At 27.2% G+C, this 17,231-nt stretch overlaps 1 protein-coding gene across 1 annotated transcript in view; it reads left to right on the top strand.

The window, feature by feature from the left end:
• LOC117169359 (heparan-sulfate 6-O-sulfotransferase 2) overlaps positions 1-16,413 on the top strand; it is a 34,680-nt gene extending 18,267 nt beyond the window's left edge. Inside the window, exons 3-4 of the mRNA XM_033355705.1 lie at positions 1,014-1,193; positions 13,900-16,413. Of these exons, the coding sequence (XP_033211596.1) occupies positions 1,014-1,193; positions 13,900-14,217 (498 nt within the window). The 3' untranslated portion in view covers positions 14,218-16,413. The remainder of the gene's footprint in view (positions 1-1,013; positions 1,194-13,899) is intronic.
• The last annotated feature ends 818 nt before the right edge of the window (positions 16,414-17,231 follow it).

Genomic DNA, 17,231 nt, shown 5'->3' on the forward strand with positions numbered 1-17,231 from the left:
CCCTCACACCCTAAAGAAGTAAAGTAGTTTATGGACGATTCCTTAGCGTTTAAAATTATACAATTTTTAAAGAAAGCCTTACAATAGTTAAGCAAATTTAAATAATTGAAAACGCCCTAAATTATATAATTTGATATTCAACATCGAATATATTATAATTTAAACAATATTTGAACTGAAAAAAACCTAACTGAAGGTTTTGAAATGTTGACCATTTAAAAATGAAAAATATTTAAATCTGATGAACGTTTTCAAGATTATACATAATAGTAATTGCAATTGAAATGAGTTTTAAATGGTTTTTGAAAATATTTCAAAATGAGAATTGAAATTTTCGGCAGTTGCAAGAAAATATTGTTCGGATGAAATTAATGTATCCTTGAATCAGTTTGTAATCAGCTATTGTCCAGGATAAATCATTTATTTTGTACGGTAGGTACGAAGAAAATATTATAACAAATTTAGAAAATTTCGTCAGAGTTTATGTTTATATAATTTTATAAATTCATTATAGCAATTTTTCAATTACTCAACATATATTAAAATAAAAATATAGGAAGGGGAAAATCAAAGGGAATCACCCTTATCCAATACTGCTTCCGTAATCGTAAACTTTTAAAGATAAAAAAAATTACTTGATATTTCTTATCTCTGTTTCATTGAGGAAATACGACGCTTTTTACAATATTCATTGTAAATTGGTTCTGTGACAAACACTGTCGGATTTTATAATCTCAGAATAGCGATTGCATAATCGCTCCTCGAACTTTGGAAGGTTTATCTCAGCAATCTTGTTTCATTTATAGAAGATTAAAGTTGGATTCAGTGACCTAACAAAATTGCATCAAAATATAATAATATAGGAAAAAATGGTTTGTTTTTTCTGATCCACACGATTTTGAATTTAACTACTATTTTTTTTTTGTAAGAACAATTTAAATAGTAAATAAATTCTATTAAACATTTGCACAAGGAAAAATTGGGCGTGATAAATATTTTTTCGTTTCTTTCAGTTCATGGCCTGTCCGAACAATTTGGCGAGTAATAGGCAGACGAGAATGTTGGCTGATCTTTCTCTAATCGGTTGTTACAACTCTTCACTGAGTAGTGCTGAAAGGGATCGAATTATGTTAGCAAGTGCGAAACATAACTTACAGTTTATGCCATTCTTCATGCTCACCGAATATCAAAAGGTACAAACAAATTAATCTACCTAGTTATGTAGTTTTTTTAGTTTTTGTTAAAACTTTTTATCTTTTGCATTTTTATTATGTTTAATTGGTTTATACAACTTTGTTTGTAAAATTCTTTTTTTCTTCTGATTTTTGTTTCAATTAAACTGATATTAAACTTTTTATAAATGAGCCACTTTGACCCTGAACAGAATTATATAGTTTTTTTATAATTGCACTAATGATATTGTTCAACACACCACCGTATTTAATCGTGTATCGTTTAGCCCCTATTGAATATTTTGTTGCAATAAAATTATCCGATATAGTTTAATGTATCTTTTATAAGGCAGAGTTGATTTTATAGCCATTTATTTATTTTAAGTTTGTTAAAAAAATTATGTAAAAAATTGAAAAAATGGGTTTTTTACTTAAAAATTCATTAGTCACGCAATTTTAATTATTTTCGCCTGAAAATGTATGGCTATACTTTTGAAATAGTTTATATTCATACAAAAAATATTGTAACATGGGTGCTTTCAAAAAAGATATTTATTTACACAGTTGAAAAGTCAAGTTTATAATAAAATGATGAATCAGATTGTTTGCTTTTAAATCGATTTATTATTATAAGAATTGAGGAACTTTAGCATGCAATACTATAAGAATATAAGAAATTTTTAAAAGAGACATATATAACTATATTGCAACAATTATATTTTATTCAACACATACACAGTCTGCTCTCGCATGATGCGCTGCCGCAAGTTATAAGCCATCTACAAAGAAAAAAAGTATAAAATAATGATAATAAAAAAATATATATATATGTTTCACTTCATATGATATATTTACGTTAGAAAGTAAACAAAAATCAATAAAATTTCAACAACAACAAAATGGCTCCAAAATTACTTTTTCATTTATAAAGTGCACACTGGGTGTTCAACACCCCAAGATTTTTCTAGCTCTACTTTCAGCTGCTGCTGCTAGTAGAGACGCTTGACGCAGTATGCTCAATTGCTTTACTTACAATTAGTATTTCCAACTGAAGCTAAATGGCGACACTTACTCGATTTTTTCGAATTAAGTATGGTTTATAAGATATTTCAAATTGCTTGGGGTCTCAGAGACCCACAATATACTTTAAGGGTTAAATTACTGTAGTATATTTGAGGCAAAAATATTTTCATTCGCTTATCTATTATATGATTAGCTTCTTATGAGTGGTTAATTTTTCAGTCCTATTTTTTCAGGAATGACTCAAATTGTAGGTCTTGGTATGTAGAATTGTGACAAAGAATAAACATTTCTTTATTCTATAATTTTCTTTATATCAGTGGTTTAAAAAAAGAAAGAAAATGGGGAAGTTTGAACGATAAAGAATAAAATTTACAATTTTCTATCCTTTTTTTTATCGGTGGCGATTAGAGTTCAAAAATTACAAATAATAAAATTATTACATTTCGAATTCAAGCTTTCAAAATTCAATATTTTATATTCGTGCACTTTTAAAATGAGTAAACAATCATTCATAATATTATACAATGCGATTTGAAACTTACAAAATTCAACCATTTGAAGCTTTAAACATTAAAATCTTTAAATTTAAACCCTAAAACTTTAAAAATAATAATATTTTGCGTTGATTTATTCAATTTAAAAAATTTATTTTTTTATTTAGGAATTTGCTTCTGTTTAAATTGAAGAAGGCCTTAGCAGTAATTTACTGGTAAACAAGAACTGTGAGATGAAAATTAATAAATTGTTTTCAGTTAAACGAGATTTTGAGGTTTCTCTAGAATGTATTCTAATTTTGAGATCCTCTGAAATCAGGGGATCCGTATCCAAATATTTATGAGAAACTCTGCCCGACATCTGGGCACTGCTGTCTCCTCTTCGTTTGTTTATTTTACCTCAATGCAATGTGGTCTTGTTTTTTGTTTTTCTTCTTATACTACCTACATTCTGTATTTTCAAAATCTAACGGTTTAGCTAGATTTGAATTAAAGTTTGAAAGTTGAACGCTTATAAACGGCAATTTTGTTACCTATAAAATATAAATAGAACAAAGAATTTCCTAAAATAGAAGCTTTATAAATCCCTAAACTAATCAATATCCACCTATGTCTAGTTGAAATTTGCTGAAATGTTTGACATAAATTTAACTGCAGCTACGCAGGAGGTTAAAAATATCATTTTGCGTTCATTTTATTCGACAAAATATCTGGAAAAATTTGGAGAAAAAAGTTTCAAGAAGTTTTTAGATACATTTACGAAAAAAATCACCGATTTTTCGAGTTTGGCCGTCTTACTTTTTCTAAACAATATGAAAATGTTAGTTATTGACTGAATTTAATATTGAGAGATAATTTAATCAATTAAATTTCTAGTGTAGAATACACATTATGAGAAACAATTGTTATCTGTAATCCAATTAGTAATTAAAATGACATTTAAACATTTTTAATATGTATTTTTGCTTCTTTTTATCACATTGCTACTAAATATCTTTAAAATGTATTGTAATATTTTTGCATGTAATGGTATTTTCTCATTTTAATCCACTTTTAACTATCAATTTTCATAAAAAAATTTTTTTTTTTTTCATCTCCGTATTGAATTTAGGCAATAAAAATAAATTTAATTAACTTTCTACAGAAGTTCAGAAGGGCGAATTGCAAAAATCATCATTTATTCATTATGATACTTTATGTGAACATTTTTTTACATTTTTTATCTGGTCAGACATTTCGATTTTCTAGAGTTTGAGTCATAAAATTTGATATATGTATACGTTTTTAAATGTTTTTAATTTGTCATTGCCCATTATTTTAAGCACTTTAATTTAAACATTATTAAATTTTGAACACTATGAGTTACAATTTTTTTCATTTGAAATTAATACTATCAGTTAGAGGACCCTTTCGTTCGTTTAACGAAATACGCATATGATATAAATAGTTTTTATCAATGAAAGAGATACCCCGTTTGACCTAAAATTGAAATACTGAACCGCTGTGACCTTAATTTTTTTTTACATTCTCATTTGTCAGAGTGTTATGTAATTGTTCAAATTTTCTATCTCTGTTTTTTCACGGATCTTTATGTTTCGGCACCCACAGAGTGCGAAAATCATAGAATTTTGTCGGTGTCTGTATGTATGTCTGTATGTACGGTTACCTAACTTTTGAAGGATTTGTCCAATCGACTCAGCCTTTGATACACTTCTTAAGGTTCCCATAATTAAGGTTAAGTTCGTTAAACAGATATTTCCAACCCAAATATGAAAAAATTCAGAGCATTTTCATAATTTGAAAACTTTCTTTTCAAATTTAAAAAATTTCTGTCAACGTTTCTTATAGAAGGGTAGAAGACTTGCAAATACTTCAAATAAAATTTTTAATTTCGATGAAAATTATAAATTTTATATGGGTACTTTTGAAAAATTTGATATTTTAAGAAAAATAGAAAAAAAAATTCTTGATAGATTAGGAAATTTCAATTAAAGTCTTCACTAGATATCAAATATATAAGGTAAAGTGACCATTACTGGGACAGTTACGAAAAGCTAACCCACATGAACACAATTTAAAAATGGCAAATTAGAATTTTTTGTACAAAACCCATTATAATAAGTGACTCATACATTATTTGATTGATTAGAATAGAAAGTACGTTATTTATTTTATAGTTAATTAATATAAATGGATATTTTTTAAGCTAGTCAGATCGCCCATTATCAGGACAAGAATTTTGGGGTATATCCTTAAGTGGGACACAAAATAAGCCAATACTGGGACAAGGAAAATCCAATGGGGCTTATCAAAATAAAATGGTACAAATAACTTAAAATTATCGAATATATTAAAAATCAAGAATATATTTTCCTTTATTTTAAAATAAAATTCATATAGCAACATTTTAACATTTTTGTTACATAATAACAAGATATTATTAAATTAATTAATATTAAAAATATTTCTTATAAGCTCCACGTTTGCCGTTCAATTTAATTTTTAATCAAATTACTAAGTATGCATTAATATTAAATTTGATAAATATTAATAAGATTAATATTATCGATTTAATTGCAAATTCAACTATTTAGTTGCAAATTTTGACATAGAATTCATCTTAATTAAAATTAGTACATAAATTAAAAAAAGTATTCAAACAATTTCAATTATTTTTTGGTTAAAAATTTTATTAATTGTTTGACAATGTCATTGAATGAAAAATCTTTTTTTTATTCATATTCCAACTATTTTGTTGAAAATTCATCTTTTGGTAGAAATGTTATCTGTTTTGGTAACAGGTCGAACTGTTCAAGTGAAAATTCATTTGTTTTTTAAATGAATAAATTTTTTCCAATGAATTTAATTGTTTTTAATGTATATTAAAAACATTTTTTGGTTGAAATATCACCGATTATATTTTTTATTAGAATTCATCTTTTTGGTAGAAAATTAGTCTTTTTTATTTGAAAATTCAACAATTTGTTAGAAAATTGAAGTATTAGGTTAACCAAAAAAGTTGATTCTGATCAAAAAATATAATAGTTGATATTTCAACCAAAGATTTTTTAATTAAAAATTGAAAGCAGTTAAATTAATTTTTAAAAAAACGAATTTTCAATAAAACTGATAAAGCCTCAACCTAAAGAGATTAATTTTCAATCACAGTTGCATTTTTGCTCATGAAAGATGAAATTCACAATTAAAAAGATAAATTTTAGAACCAACAAGACGAATTTTCAACAAAATAGTTAAAATATTATTAACAAAAAAATGCAGTCAAGAAAGAAAAAAACGTTCAACAAAACTGTTGAATTTTCATTTTAACAAGACGAGTTTTCTTCAAAGCAGTTATATTTTTTATTCAAAAGTATAAATTTTCAACAGTAAAGTTAATTCACTTCATTTATTTAAAAAAGTACATTGATAATATTAATCTCACGAATATTTATAATATTCAGTATTAAATTGTAATTCATACTTACTAATTTAATTAAAAATTAAATTTATGAGTTACTATTAAATTACTTACCGAAGCAGTTGGCAAAATTTGAGGTTAGAATTAGAACTTTCAATAAACTACTTTGAACAACTTTTTTAGAGTAAATAATCAATTGAACTGCCAAATTAAAAACGAAATTTAATTAAAAACACGGCGAAAGTGTTTAAGGTAATTTCGTCAAAAATTTGTCCAATGTGGGACATTAAAATATTCATATCTTATTGAATAAAATCGCTAAAAAAGTTATGAATTTTATTCTTAAACGTATTAAAAATGTGCAAAAGCATTCGTTTTTCTATTAGTGTAGGAAATTTCAATAATACAGGGCCATTAAAGTTATGCAGAAAGTTTTGAAATACAACAAAATTGGGAATTTGGCAGCAGTTTATTCACAGATTTCGAGGAGTATTTTTTATTATTTTTTACTAAATGTATAACTTGTCAGAACAAAAATAAATTGTGGTAATAAATTCAAAAGAATTTCAAAAATACTAGGAATGAAAAAAAAATGTAATTGGAATATAAAAGATATACAATGATATTTATTATTTTTCCAGTATTGGACATAATTTTTACGTTGTCCCAGTAATGGTCAGTTTAACTTATTGAAACTATCGCAGTGAAATTTTTCGATTAGACAAAGATTCAAAAAGTTAGATCTTTTTCGAAATTAAAAAAAAATGTATGACTTTTAGATATTTTTGTCCAATTTTCTGGTACATGGAAAAAAGACTTGCAAATTATTCTAATGACATGCTTTTAAACATTTTGAAAATTTAAAAAAAAAATAAAAGAAATATGATAAAAATATCAATTCAAATTTCTATTAGATATAAAATATATGTATTTCGAAACTATTCTTATAAAATTGGTTAATTAGATGAAAATTCAAAAAGTTGGATCATTTTCAAAAATATGTAATTTTCCTTTGTTGATTTGAACAAGATTTACAAATTAGCTTGATGAAGTTTGTCAATTGGATGCCAATTATCGGGCTCTAATTCCTCAGAAGTTTAAATCACAGTTTTCGATTTGAGTTATTATATTGCTAATATTTGAAAAAATGTAGTTAAAGTGTACGCATTAAACGTACGAAAACGAGCGTGAAGCGCGAGATCGTACCCATGCGCCATGGGCGCGCTCAAACTTGGCGCAAAGCGACGCGCGCGCAATTAGAATTTTTTAATGTCTCAAGTAAAAAATTACCAACATTGAACGCTTCTAGATTGAACATTTTTTAAAAATAATAACAACTGATTAAATATTAGAAATTTTCAAAAAAAATTGACGATTTAAATAATGTATTAAATTATTATATCTATTAGATCTGCATAAATTAAGTAATATTTAAGTTTTCTAATTTTCTCTTCAAAAACATGCATTTCACTCATTATATGTAATTTGCACTAAGTTATTAAAAAATATTGTCTGCTATCGCAAATACTAGCTAGGGGCCTTAATTAAATTACAGCTCAAGGAGGGGGGAGGGGGGTATATATATTTTATTATGATTTGTTGCGGTAGAATACTCATGTATGTAATTTTTGAGAATTCGCAAAAAACTGTATCCTGAAAAGTATATTTTTAGTTATAAGTTTTATTATTTGTTTGAAAACTTAACAATTTTCTTAAAAAGACATCTTTTTTGGTTGCAAATTCAACTGTTTTGTTAAAAATTCATCTTGTCGGGTTAAAAAGTCAATTTTTTTCCTAGAACATTAACCTTTTGTTTAAAATTCATATTTTGTTGCTGATAAATTAACTGTTGAATTTAGTTGAAAAGTTAACTATTTCCTAGAAAATTGACTTTTTATTCAAAACATATATTTTGGTGTTGAAAACTTTACTGAAATCTTTTCTGGATGAAAGTTTAAGTTTAAAAGAAATTTGTCGTTTTTCGTTAATAATTCCTCAGTTTTAGTGTAAATTCTGTCTTTCTTGGCTAAGAATGCAACTAATTTGGTAGCGAATGAAACTATTTTGTTAAAAATTCAACCTTTTTGTTTGAAAAAATTCGTCTTTTTATTTAACTTTTTTCGTTAAAACTTATTTTTTGTTTAAAAGTTCATATTTTGATCTTTAAAGGTCAACTTGAATATTTTTTGGATGAAAATTCAACTGTTTATTTTTCCTTTTGATTAAAAATTTATCTGTTTTAAGATAGTTTCATCTTGTTGTAATAAAAATGCAACTATTTGGTAGAGAATTCAACAATTTTAGTAAAAAGTCATCCTTTTTGGTTAACAATTAGGGGAAAACGCTGGTCCTACACAACTTTATTCTACAGAACATATATTGTACACAAGTATACTGAACATATTTTTCTTACACAAAACTTTTTCTACACAACATTTTTCCTACATAGAATTTAATGCTGTTATATTTTTCATACACAAAATTTTTTATGCATAGAATATTTTCTACACAGTATTTAATACTGTTTAATATTTTTATTGTTTTTCTTACGTAAAATATTTCCTACACAAAACTTTTTCTACAAAAATTTTTCCCACACAAAATGTAATCCTACATATAAAAACTCGTAACCTCCCTTAATAGCGCATGGGCGCTGAATCTTACAATGGTCAAGTTAATTACGTAGTTTATGGCTACCGGCGACCTCTGTTCTAAATACATAAAATTAATCGAACTTAAAACTAGATTTCTACTTTTATCAATCGCCGATAATTATTGCACTTTGTCTCTTTATTTTCACTTTCAATAACAGCTTTTATTTTTAATAATACATTTTTAATTGGTTTATTCAATGTTAAAGTAATAATTATTTAAAGTTTATCTTAAAATCTAATTTTGTTAAATAATATAAAAGATTATTAAATTAATAGATATATTGTGAAGTCATTAAGTTTAATAATATCATAATATAATAATAATTTAATAATAAAAAATAAAATATCAAAGCACATATAAAAAAATCAATTATTTGTTAGATGCCTAATTTTTCCACAACATCAAACTTGATAAAGATTCAATTATAACTTTTTTTGCTATCATATTATAATTCCATAGTTTTTAAGAAGAAAATGTTTTCTTTTTTTACATCTGGGTTATCTTTTTTTTAATTTTCAACGAGATAAGTAAAATAAAATTATTGAAAAAACTCATTTCATTTTTTTACTAATAAGTTCTAAGAACTCATTAAAAAGATTACAAAACTTTCCCAATTATTTCATAAAATTAAAAAAGGGGGTTTACAAGTTCTTAAAGCAACATCGTGCCGAAATATATAATTTTAGAACAAAGATTAGTAAATTTAAGAGATATTTAGAAGTTTTTAAACGTATAAAAAAAATGAAAATTTATAAGACATTTTCGGACTTTTTTTAAAATTCAGGATAATGACATAAATTCTTTAGGACCCCAAAAAAATTTCTTTATATTTTTTAATTTGAAAAATAAGCTTTAGGAGAACATTCAAAAAAGATTTTGAAACATCAAATATTTCCTTAAATTTCGAGATAGAGTAGAAGTTTTTAAAGCAAAATGTTTTAATTTGGTAACATTAAAAAATAAAAAATAAATTAAACTATAAAATCCTATAAATATTGTGAAGATTTAAGGAGAATAAAGAAGCTTTTTAAACTGCAGAAGATTTTAACAAATGCAGATTTATGTGAAATTTTTTAAACAAAAAGAAAGCCAGACGTTAAAAACGCAAACGTCTGGACATTAATGTTTTTTTTTTCAAAATAAAAATTCTGAAAAAAATGTGGAAAACTTAAAACCCATATGATAAAGTATCACATGCTCTTAAATAAAATAACTTTGAAAGGTCTCAAGTGAAGAAATAAATGTTATTCAAGTTCTTAGGAAAATCAGGGATATTTTGAGGCAGCGTTTTATATTTTAAATAACTTTTCAAAATTTCAAGAAAAATTCCAGTCAGAAAAAAATACTTTTAAGAATTTAAGAAGTATTGTGTAGATATTTAATTTTAAAAGGACTCGAACTTTTCCTATTATTTTGTAAAATCCCGTAAAATATATTTTTTTTTTAATCTAGATTTTTTGTTGGCGAATCTGAAATATTCAAAAATCTTTTATAATTTTCTTCAAATTCGTAAGAAATTTTTAAAGATTTTGAGTTAAATATTTTACACTTTAAATGATTTTTCAAAATTTCAAGAAAAATGGGTTTCACTGAAAAGTTTTTCTGGGAATTCAAGAGGCTTTGCATAGATTTAAAATATTTTAAACCTTGGAAGCATTTCCGAAAATGTATGGAATGCATATTTATTATTTCTTCTGTAATTATAAAAGACCTAAATATCTTTTGAAAAGGCTAAAATTTTTCTAATAATTTGTAAAATCCTATAAAATAAAATATATAATTTTTAAATTTTCTACATTTTTTTTTACACATCTTAAATATTTAAAAATCTTTCCTAATTGTCTCATGAAAATGATAAAACTTATATAATTCTAAAAAAACTGCTGATACTTCTTTTCTTATAAATAATTTGAAAATACGTGTGACTAAAAAAAAATATAAAAAAAACATTCTTGTGTTACGTAAAAATATTGTTTAATTTATTTCTATACCGCACTTCATCCTAAAAGTTATTTTTATTTACAAAACGTCTATTCAGTTTTTGAAACTAATACAAAAAAAATGTTACGTAACTGAAGTTAGGGTGTGGGAAGGTACAAGGATTTAAAATAACGTTACGTAATATGTAAACAAGAATTTAAGTATTCAGAAAATTTTAACAAATAAATTCTATTAGAAAATTGAGTCAATGATAAAATTGAGTATAAAAGTGAGCGCGCGCATGCGCACGCAAATAATAGTCTAGTACTGTTATATTTTTCCTACACAAAATTTTTTCTACACAGAAGATTTCATAAACAGAATTTAATATTGTTTAATGCTTTTATTTTGTTCCTATACCAAATAATTTCTACGCAGAATATGTATATTCTACACAGAATTAAATAGTACTATTTTATTATCAAAATAGTCTCTAAACATTTTACAACAAAAATATTAAGTCCAATATTTTTCCTGCACAACATTTTTAATTGAATCTAAAGCAAAAGTTCGAAATTAAATCTTTGACATATATTGTAAGTTCAGACACATCACTGGCCTTTATGGCATAACTGATATTGTCTTTATAGCAGCAACAAAATTTACATCAAACTATAATAATTTAATTTTGTGTAGGATCTACTTTTTGTAAATAGTATTTTATTTACTGTTTTAAATATGCTATGTAGAATATGTATTTTATGCAAGAAAAATATTGAATATAATATTTTTGTTGTACAATGTTTAGAGATTATCTTGATAATAAAATATTACTAGATAATCATGCGCAGAATATACATATTCTGTGTAGGACAAAAATAAAAGTATTAAACAATATTAAATTCTGTGTAGAAAATCTTCTGCGTAGAAAAATATTTGTGTAGAAAAAAATATAATTATTAAACAATATTAAATACTGTGTAGGAAATATTCTGTGTAGAAAAAATTTTGTGTAGGAAAAATATCACACTATTAAATTCTGTGCAGGAAAAATTTTGTGTAGAAAAAGTTTTGTGTAGGAAAAATGTGATCAGTATACTTGCGTACAATATATTTTGTGTAGATTAAAATTGTGTAGAAACGGGTGTAACCCAAAAATTAGTCTATTTCGACTGAAAAAACAATTTTTCGTAGAAACTTATTTCTTGTTTAAAGATTCAGATTTTGATTGTGAAAAATCAACCGAAACTTTTTTTAACAGAAAATTCAACTATTCTTTTGTTCTTGAAAATTTATCTTTTTGATATAAAACAAAATTCATCTGTTTTAGTCCAAATTTCATTTTTTCAAATGAAAATGCATCTTTTTAGTTCATTCTTCTTCTTTGCTTGAGTATTCAACTATTTTGTTTGAAAGATTTGGTTGAATCACTTTCTTAGGAAATCTTTTTTTTTAAGATTTATGTTTTTAGTTAAAAATTCATCTCTTTGATTTAAAGTTGAACTATTTTGTCGAAAACTAATAATTGTTGATTTCTAAATTCGACTACTTGCGTAAACGTTAAACTACATTGTTAAAATTTTTTTTATTTAAGTCTTATGCCTTTGGTTGAAAATTCAACTGTTTAATACTTTCGTGGAAAAGCCTTTTTTGTATAAAATTAATTTTTAACTGAAAATATAACTTTCACTTTTTTAAGATTGATCTTTTTTTAGTTGAAAATTCTTTTTTTTTTTTGTTAAAATTTTTGTTTTTGAATGAATTTCATTTTTTTTATCGAAATATAAGCTATGACACTTTTTTTGGAAGTTTATCTTTTTAGATTAAAAATTTATTAAGGAAAATGTAAAATTAATCAAGGAAAAATCTGAGCAAATTGAAAACAGAAGTTTTTGGACAACCCGTCTAATTTTACTAGCCATAACTATCCAAATATTTCAGGAGACTAAAAATTACGTAGAGTAAGAGTAACGGGGGGGGGGGGAGCGATTTTCTTACTGTTTGTTACAGAGTTACAAAATCTCAAAATTGCATATCGGTCCTCATGAAAATCATAATTAATGATTTTTAAAAATAAAATATGATAGAAATCGGTTTTACGATTTATTCTCGACAAGGATAAAATAATTTTTTTCTGCCACTTCACATTCACCACTTAATTTTTTATAGTGGGGGGAGGTCAACATATGGTTGCATAATGACGAAAAACTATAGGAAAAATATAAAAACGGGCTAATTGAGGGGGGGGGGGGGTAAAAACACCGGCAAAATGTGTTTCCTAGTTTTGGAAAAACCCCTAACGCACTATTTTAAAGTTATGAAGAAATAGATTATATAATCTTAAAAATCATAGGAAAATATGTTGAACAGAGCCATGCCTAATCTCCCGCTCGACAGAAGTTAAACTCAGTGAAAACACAATTAAGGCCATTGGACGAGTGGGTGACGTGACCAGATTCCTAACCTTACCGCCGCTTTTTTTTATTTCCCAACTTATTTTCACCCAAAACGCCACATCGAGTTAAAAATTTGTGATAATAAATAAGAAGCACTAAGAAAGGTGGTTCTGGTCCTAAATTTTAATAATTATGAAAAAAGTAAACAAAATTATTTGAAACAAAAAACTTTTTTTATAATGATACAAGTTTAAGACCAGGCCCACAGTTCTTAGTACTTCTTGTTTAGTATCCCAAATTTTCAACTCGATGTGGCGCTTCGTTTAAATGTAAGTTGGGAAATAAAAAAATTGTAGGTAAGGTAGGAAATCTGGTCACGTGACCTACTCATCACATGGCCTTAAGCGTTAATAACGAACTTTTACCCATCCGAGCGCTAACCCGCACCCACCCGTGCTTAACATTCGAGATCTCAACGAGTCGAGAATTACCGCCCAGCTATTGGCAACCTTGAAGAAGTAACACATGAAATAAACATAGTGTATAGTGCTGTTTTACGAAAAAAAAAAATTATCAAATAATAGAAAGTGTGATTCGCGCGCTTAGCGCGTGAGAAGCTGTTTATCATTAGCAGTCAAATTCTCAACATAAATATTTCAAGGTGGCCACGAAAAACAAAAACAAGTTTCTGGTCTTATTCATTTACCACGTAGACAAAATGAATAAAAGTATTTGAAGATTATTATTGTATAATTGGTTTTAAAATTAAAATACATGTATTTCGCTACAAGGTGTTGATAAAAATCTATCATTTATTTCAGGTTGGTCAATACTCCTTTGAAGAGACGTTCGGAATGCGTTTCGCGGTGGCATTTGAGCAACACAATGCGACCTTGAGCGCTGCAACGTTAGCGTCATTAACCTCCGAACAACTGGAGTCAGTTCGTCGTCTAAACAAACTCGACCTCGAATTATACGAATTTGCGAAAAACGTTGCTTTCCAGCGTTTTCGTCGTTTGAGAGATCGCGACCCCCATTTCGTCCAGCGCTTTCAGCATTTGGGCGAATTACCCTCGAGACAAAGTGTCACCGAGTTTAACTGGGACTCGGTCATCGAAGACACCACGGACAATGACTGAATTAACCAAGCGTGATTCAAATTAGTGAATTAGACTTAGAAAATGTCCTCTCTGATAAACTCCTGAAAGTTTCATGCAAACCCTGCCGCAAAATTCTCACAACACCGACAATAGTTTCTTTCAGGAGAAAATTTTCCCATCAATGGAAAACTTACTCCCGTTCAAACAGGAACCAAAGAGTCTCTCGAACAAGGAAGAGATTAAGAAAAAACACGTGACTAGTATAAGCTGTTTAGACGTAAGTGTTCTTTTTTTTTATATTGCTTTCGACGCGTTAACGATTTATATTAGAGTGTTCTTTCGTATACGACATCCTTGTTTCGCTAGTGATAATTCTAGAACTGAAATTATATTTAGATTTTTAAGGAGAACGCGTAACTTATCGACAGTCGATATATTACCGACTATCGGCATCTTACCGACCATTTGTCATTTAATGACAATTCCCTTCTTTTTTTTTTGAACCGATTTTTCTATGTTTTCGCAGATCTTTTTTTTATTTTACGTGCCTTTATTTCGGAAAGTAGTTTCCTCATCATCAAAGATAGTGGTATCCGAAGATCTCAAATATGGGGCTGCTCGATACATAATTTTCTCCGATTTTGTTGTTTCGTGTTAATATGTTTTTAATATTCGACCTTTTTGGTATCGCGCAAGCTCCGTTCACTGAATGCGGTGCATTATTTACATTGTCTGTACATAGTTTCGAGAGTATATGCATAAATGTAAGAAATATATATATATTATATACATATAGTAGAGAACGAATTTAGGCAAGAAAAATAATCGTGCGAGTCTTAATAACGAAAAAAGGGCTAATTCGTGTTCAAAATGAAAAATAAAATTACCGTGTGCAGGTAAAATCACATTCGGTAGGTTACCGATAGTAAGTTACCTGTAGCCGGTAAAGTAGCTTTTCATATACGAGTTTAGAAGATAAAATATTTTCAAGTAATAAAAAGCTCGCACGTGATTTTAACGCTCCTTCGACTAAAATTAGCTTTTACGCAAAGATGAAAGTGAAAGTTGTTGTAATGTTAAGTTAATAGGTGTTAAGGAAGTGCAATAAGTAGCGATGGGTTACCATAGATGTTAGATTGTCACATCGAGTCATGATGCATAATACTTTGCATAGAGTGCCTTGAAAATTGTCGGGCGATTCACGAAAAACTGCCTTTCAAACTTTATTTTTATTCTAGAAACTCTTGTGTTCAAAATTTCCTTTTGTGATTCAAATGGCTTATGAAAAAATGTGTTCAATTTTGTACGATTTTGCATGTGGTATTTATTTATTTATTTATTTATTTAGGCACAATAAATAATATGAAAAATTTAGTATGAAAGAAAACTGTTGTTTCGGCGGGTCACGCAATTTTCAGACACTCTGTTCCGATTGTAAACCCCTGCAGAATTTTCTATACATGAGTGCTTGGTGGTTTACGTTTAGACTGTAAATAAGCAACAATCACGAACAAACTTGTTTTTCGTCGAGGAACGAGATAATATTTACAGATATAAGGACCAAAGATAACAATAATATACGTTTTGCAGCACAAACTGACATAATAAGCCAGATTTTCCTCTATTTTTTATTTAAGCTATGAAAAGGTCTGTCAATATGTTGAACAAAGTTCGCACAAAGTAAGTTTATGAGTCAATAAATTCAACAGCCTCACAGAGTGAATGACTATATTTAGTTTACCAGTGGTTGATAACTCACAATGTTTAATAAGGAAAAATTTGTAGTTGGTGCGTTACCAGCAGAATTTAAGAATTGGATTCGTTAAGTTATTGACTGCCGGTAAAACCTCTCGATAGTTGCACAGCCATAAACGAAAGCTGAACTTGATTTACTTTCGTAAACAAGAGTGAGAAAAAAATACATATAAATGTACGCTTTAAGTCAACGAAAAACCCATGACGGTAGCCTAATAAAGTAAATTGTACGGTCTAATGCCTTTATCGTTTAAGCCACTGTAAATATCATACCAATTGCCAATTAAGCATTCATGAATTATCATTTAATATATAACTTGTATATTAATTATATGTGTATACACATGAGACGATGAATGAATCGCAAACTCGAAAACACAAATATTGTTATTTGTCGTAACCTGTAAGGCAGCTTAGTGATGACAAAACGAGGGCTGTTCGTTTCTGTAGATCTTTTAATAAATCCTGAGAATTCTCAAACTTTGGGACATTTATTGACTTAAGGGGGACGTCTGGTATAGAGGGCTGGAAATGAGAGTGGTTTTGTCGGATGATTTTCAAGACGAGACAGCAACGGATCTTTTGGAAACTTACGGGGTTTATTTTTCCACTTGTATTGGGAATGGTGGTCTACCATTTCGCCACCAGGTGCCCAAAACTAAAACTAGAAAGAGTAGGTACAATTTTAAAGCTGTACATTAATTTTTGTATAAAATTGGTTTTACGATAGTTTTGTGAAGTATAAAACAATGATTGAGTACTCAAAATAAATCTTCATAAAAAATAAATAGTTTTAGATAGAATTTCCATATTATTTCCATTTAATTAATGTATGTAGCGACCAATTTTATCCGGATTATACGAAGTATACAAATAATAGACGATTCAGGGTGGTCGTTTTAATCCAAGAAAACAATTTTTGGTCATTTCCCGGTTCGCAAACATTTTTTACGGGCAATGAAATTTTAAAAATCGAACTCTAAAGCTAACAATTTTTCCATTTGAATTGATAAAAACTGAGCTGCAAATGAAAGCACTCAAAGTGGAACTCTTGCGAATTTCAAACTTTAAAAATAATTTACTTGTATACAATGGAAGCTACTAACACTTTTAGACTGAAGAATTTTTAATTAAATGCAGTTAAATAAGTTTTTTAACTTTTATAAATTGTAGAGTTCAAAGATTCAGATTCAGTTCTAAATATATGTATAATTCCAAGTTATCATTTTCAATGCTCTAAAGTCAAAATTGAAGAATCAATCCATGAATTAAATTTTTTTCAAAATTATATCATTTAA

The sequence above is a fragment of the Belonocnema kinseyi genome, chromosome 1, assembly GCF_010883055.1.
Source record: "Belonocnema kinseyi isolate 2016_QV_RU_SX_M_011 chromosome 1, B_treatae_v1, whole genome shotgun sequence".
In the NCBI taxonomy this organism is placed as follows: Eukaryota; Metazoa; Arthropoda; class Insecta; order Hymenoptera; family Cynipidae; genus Belonocnema; species Belonocnema kinseyi.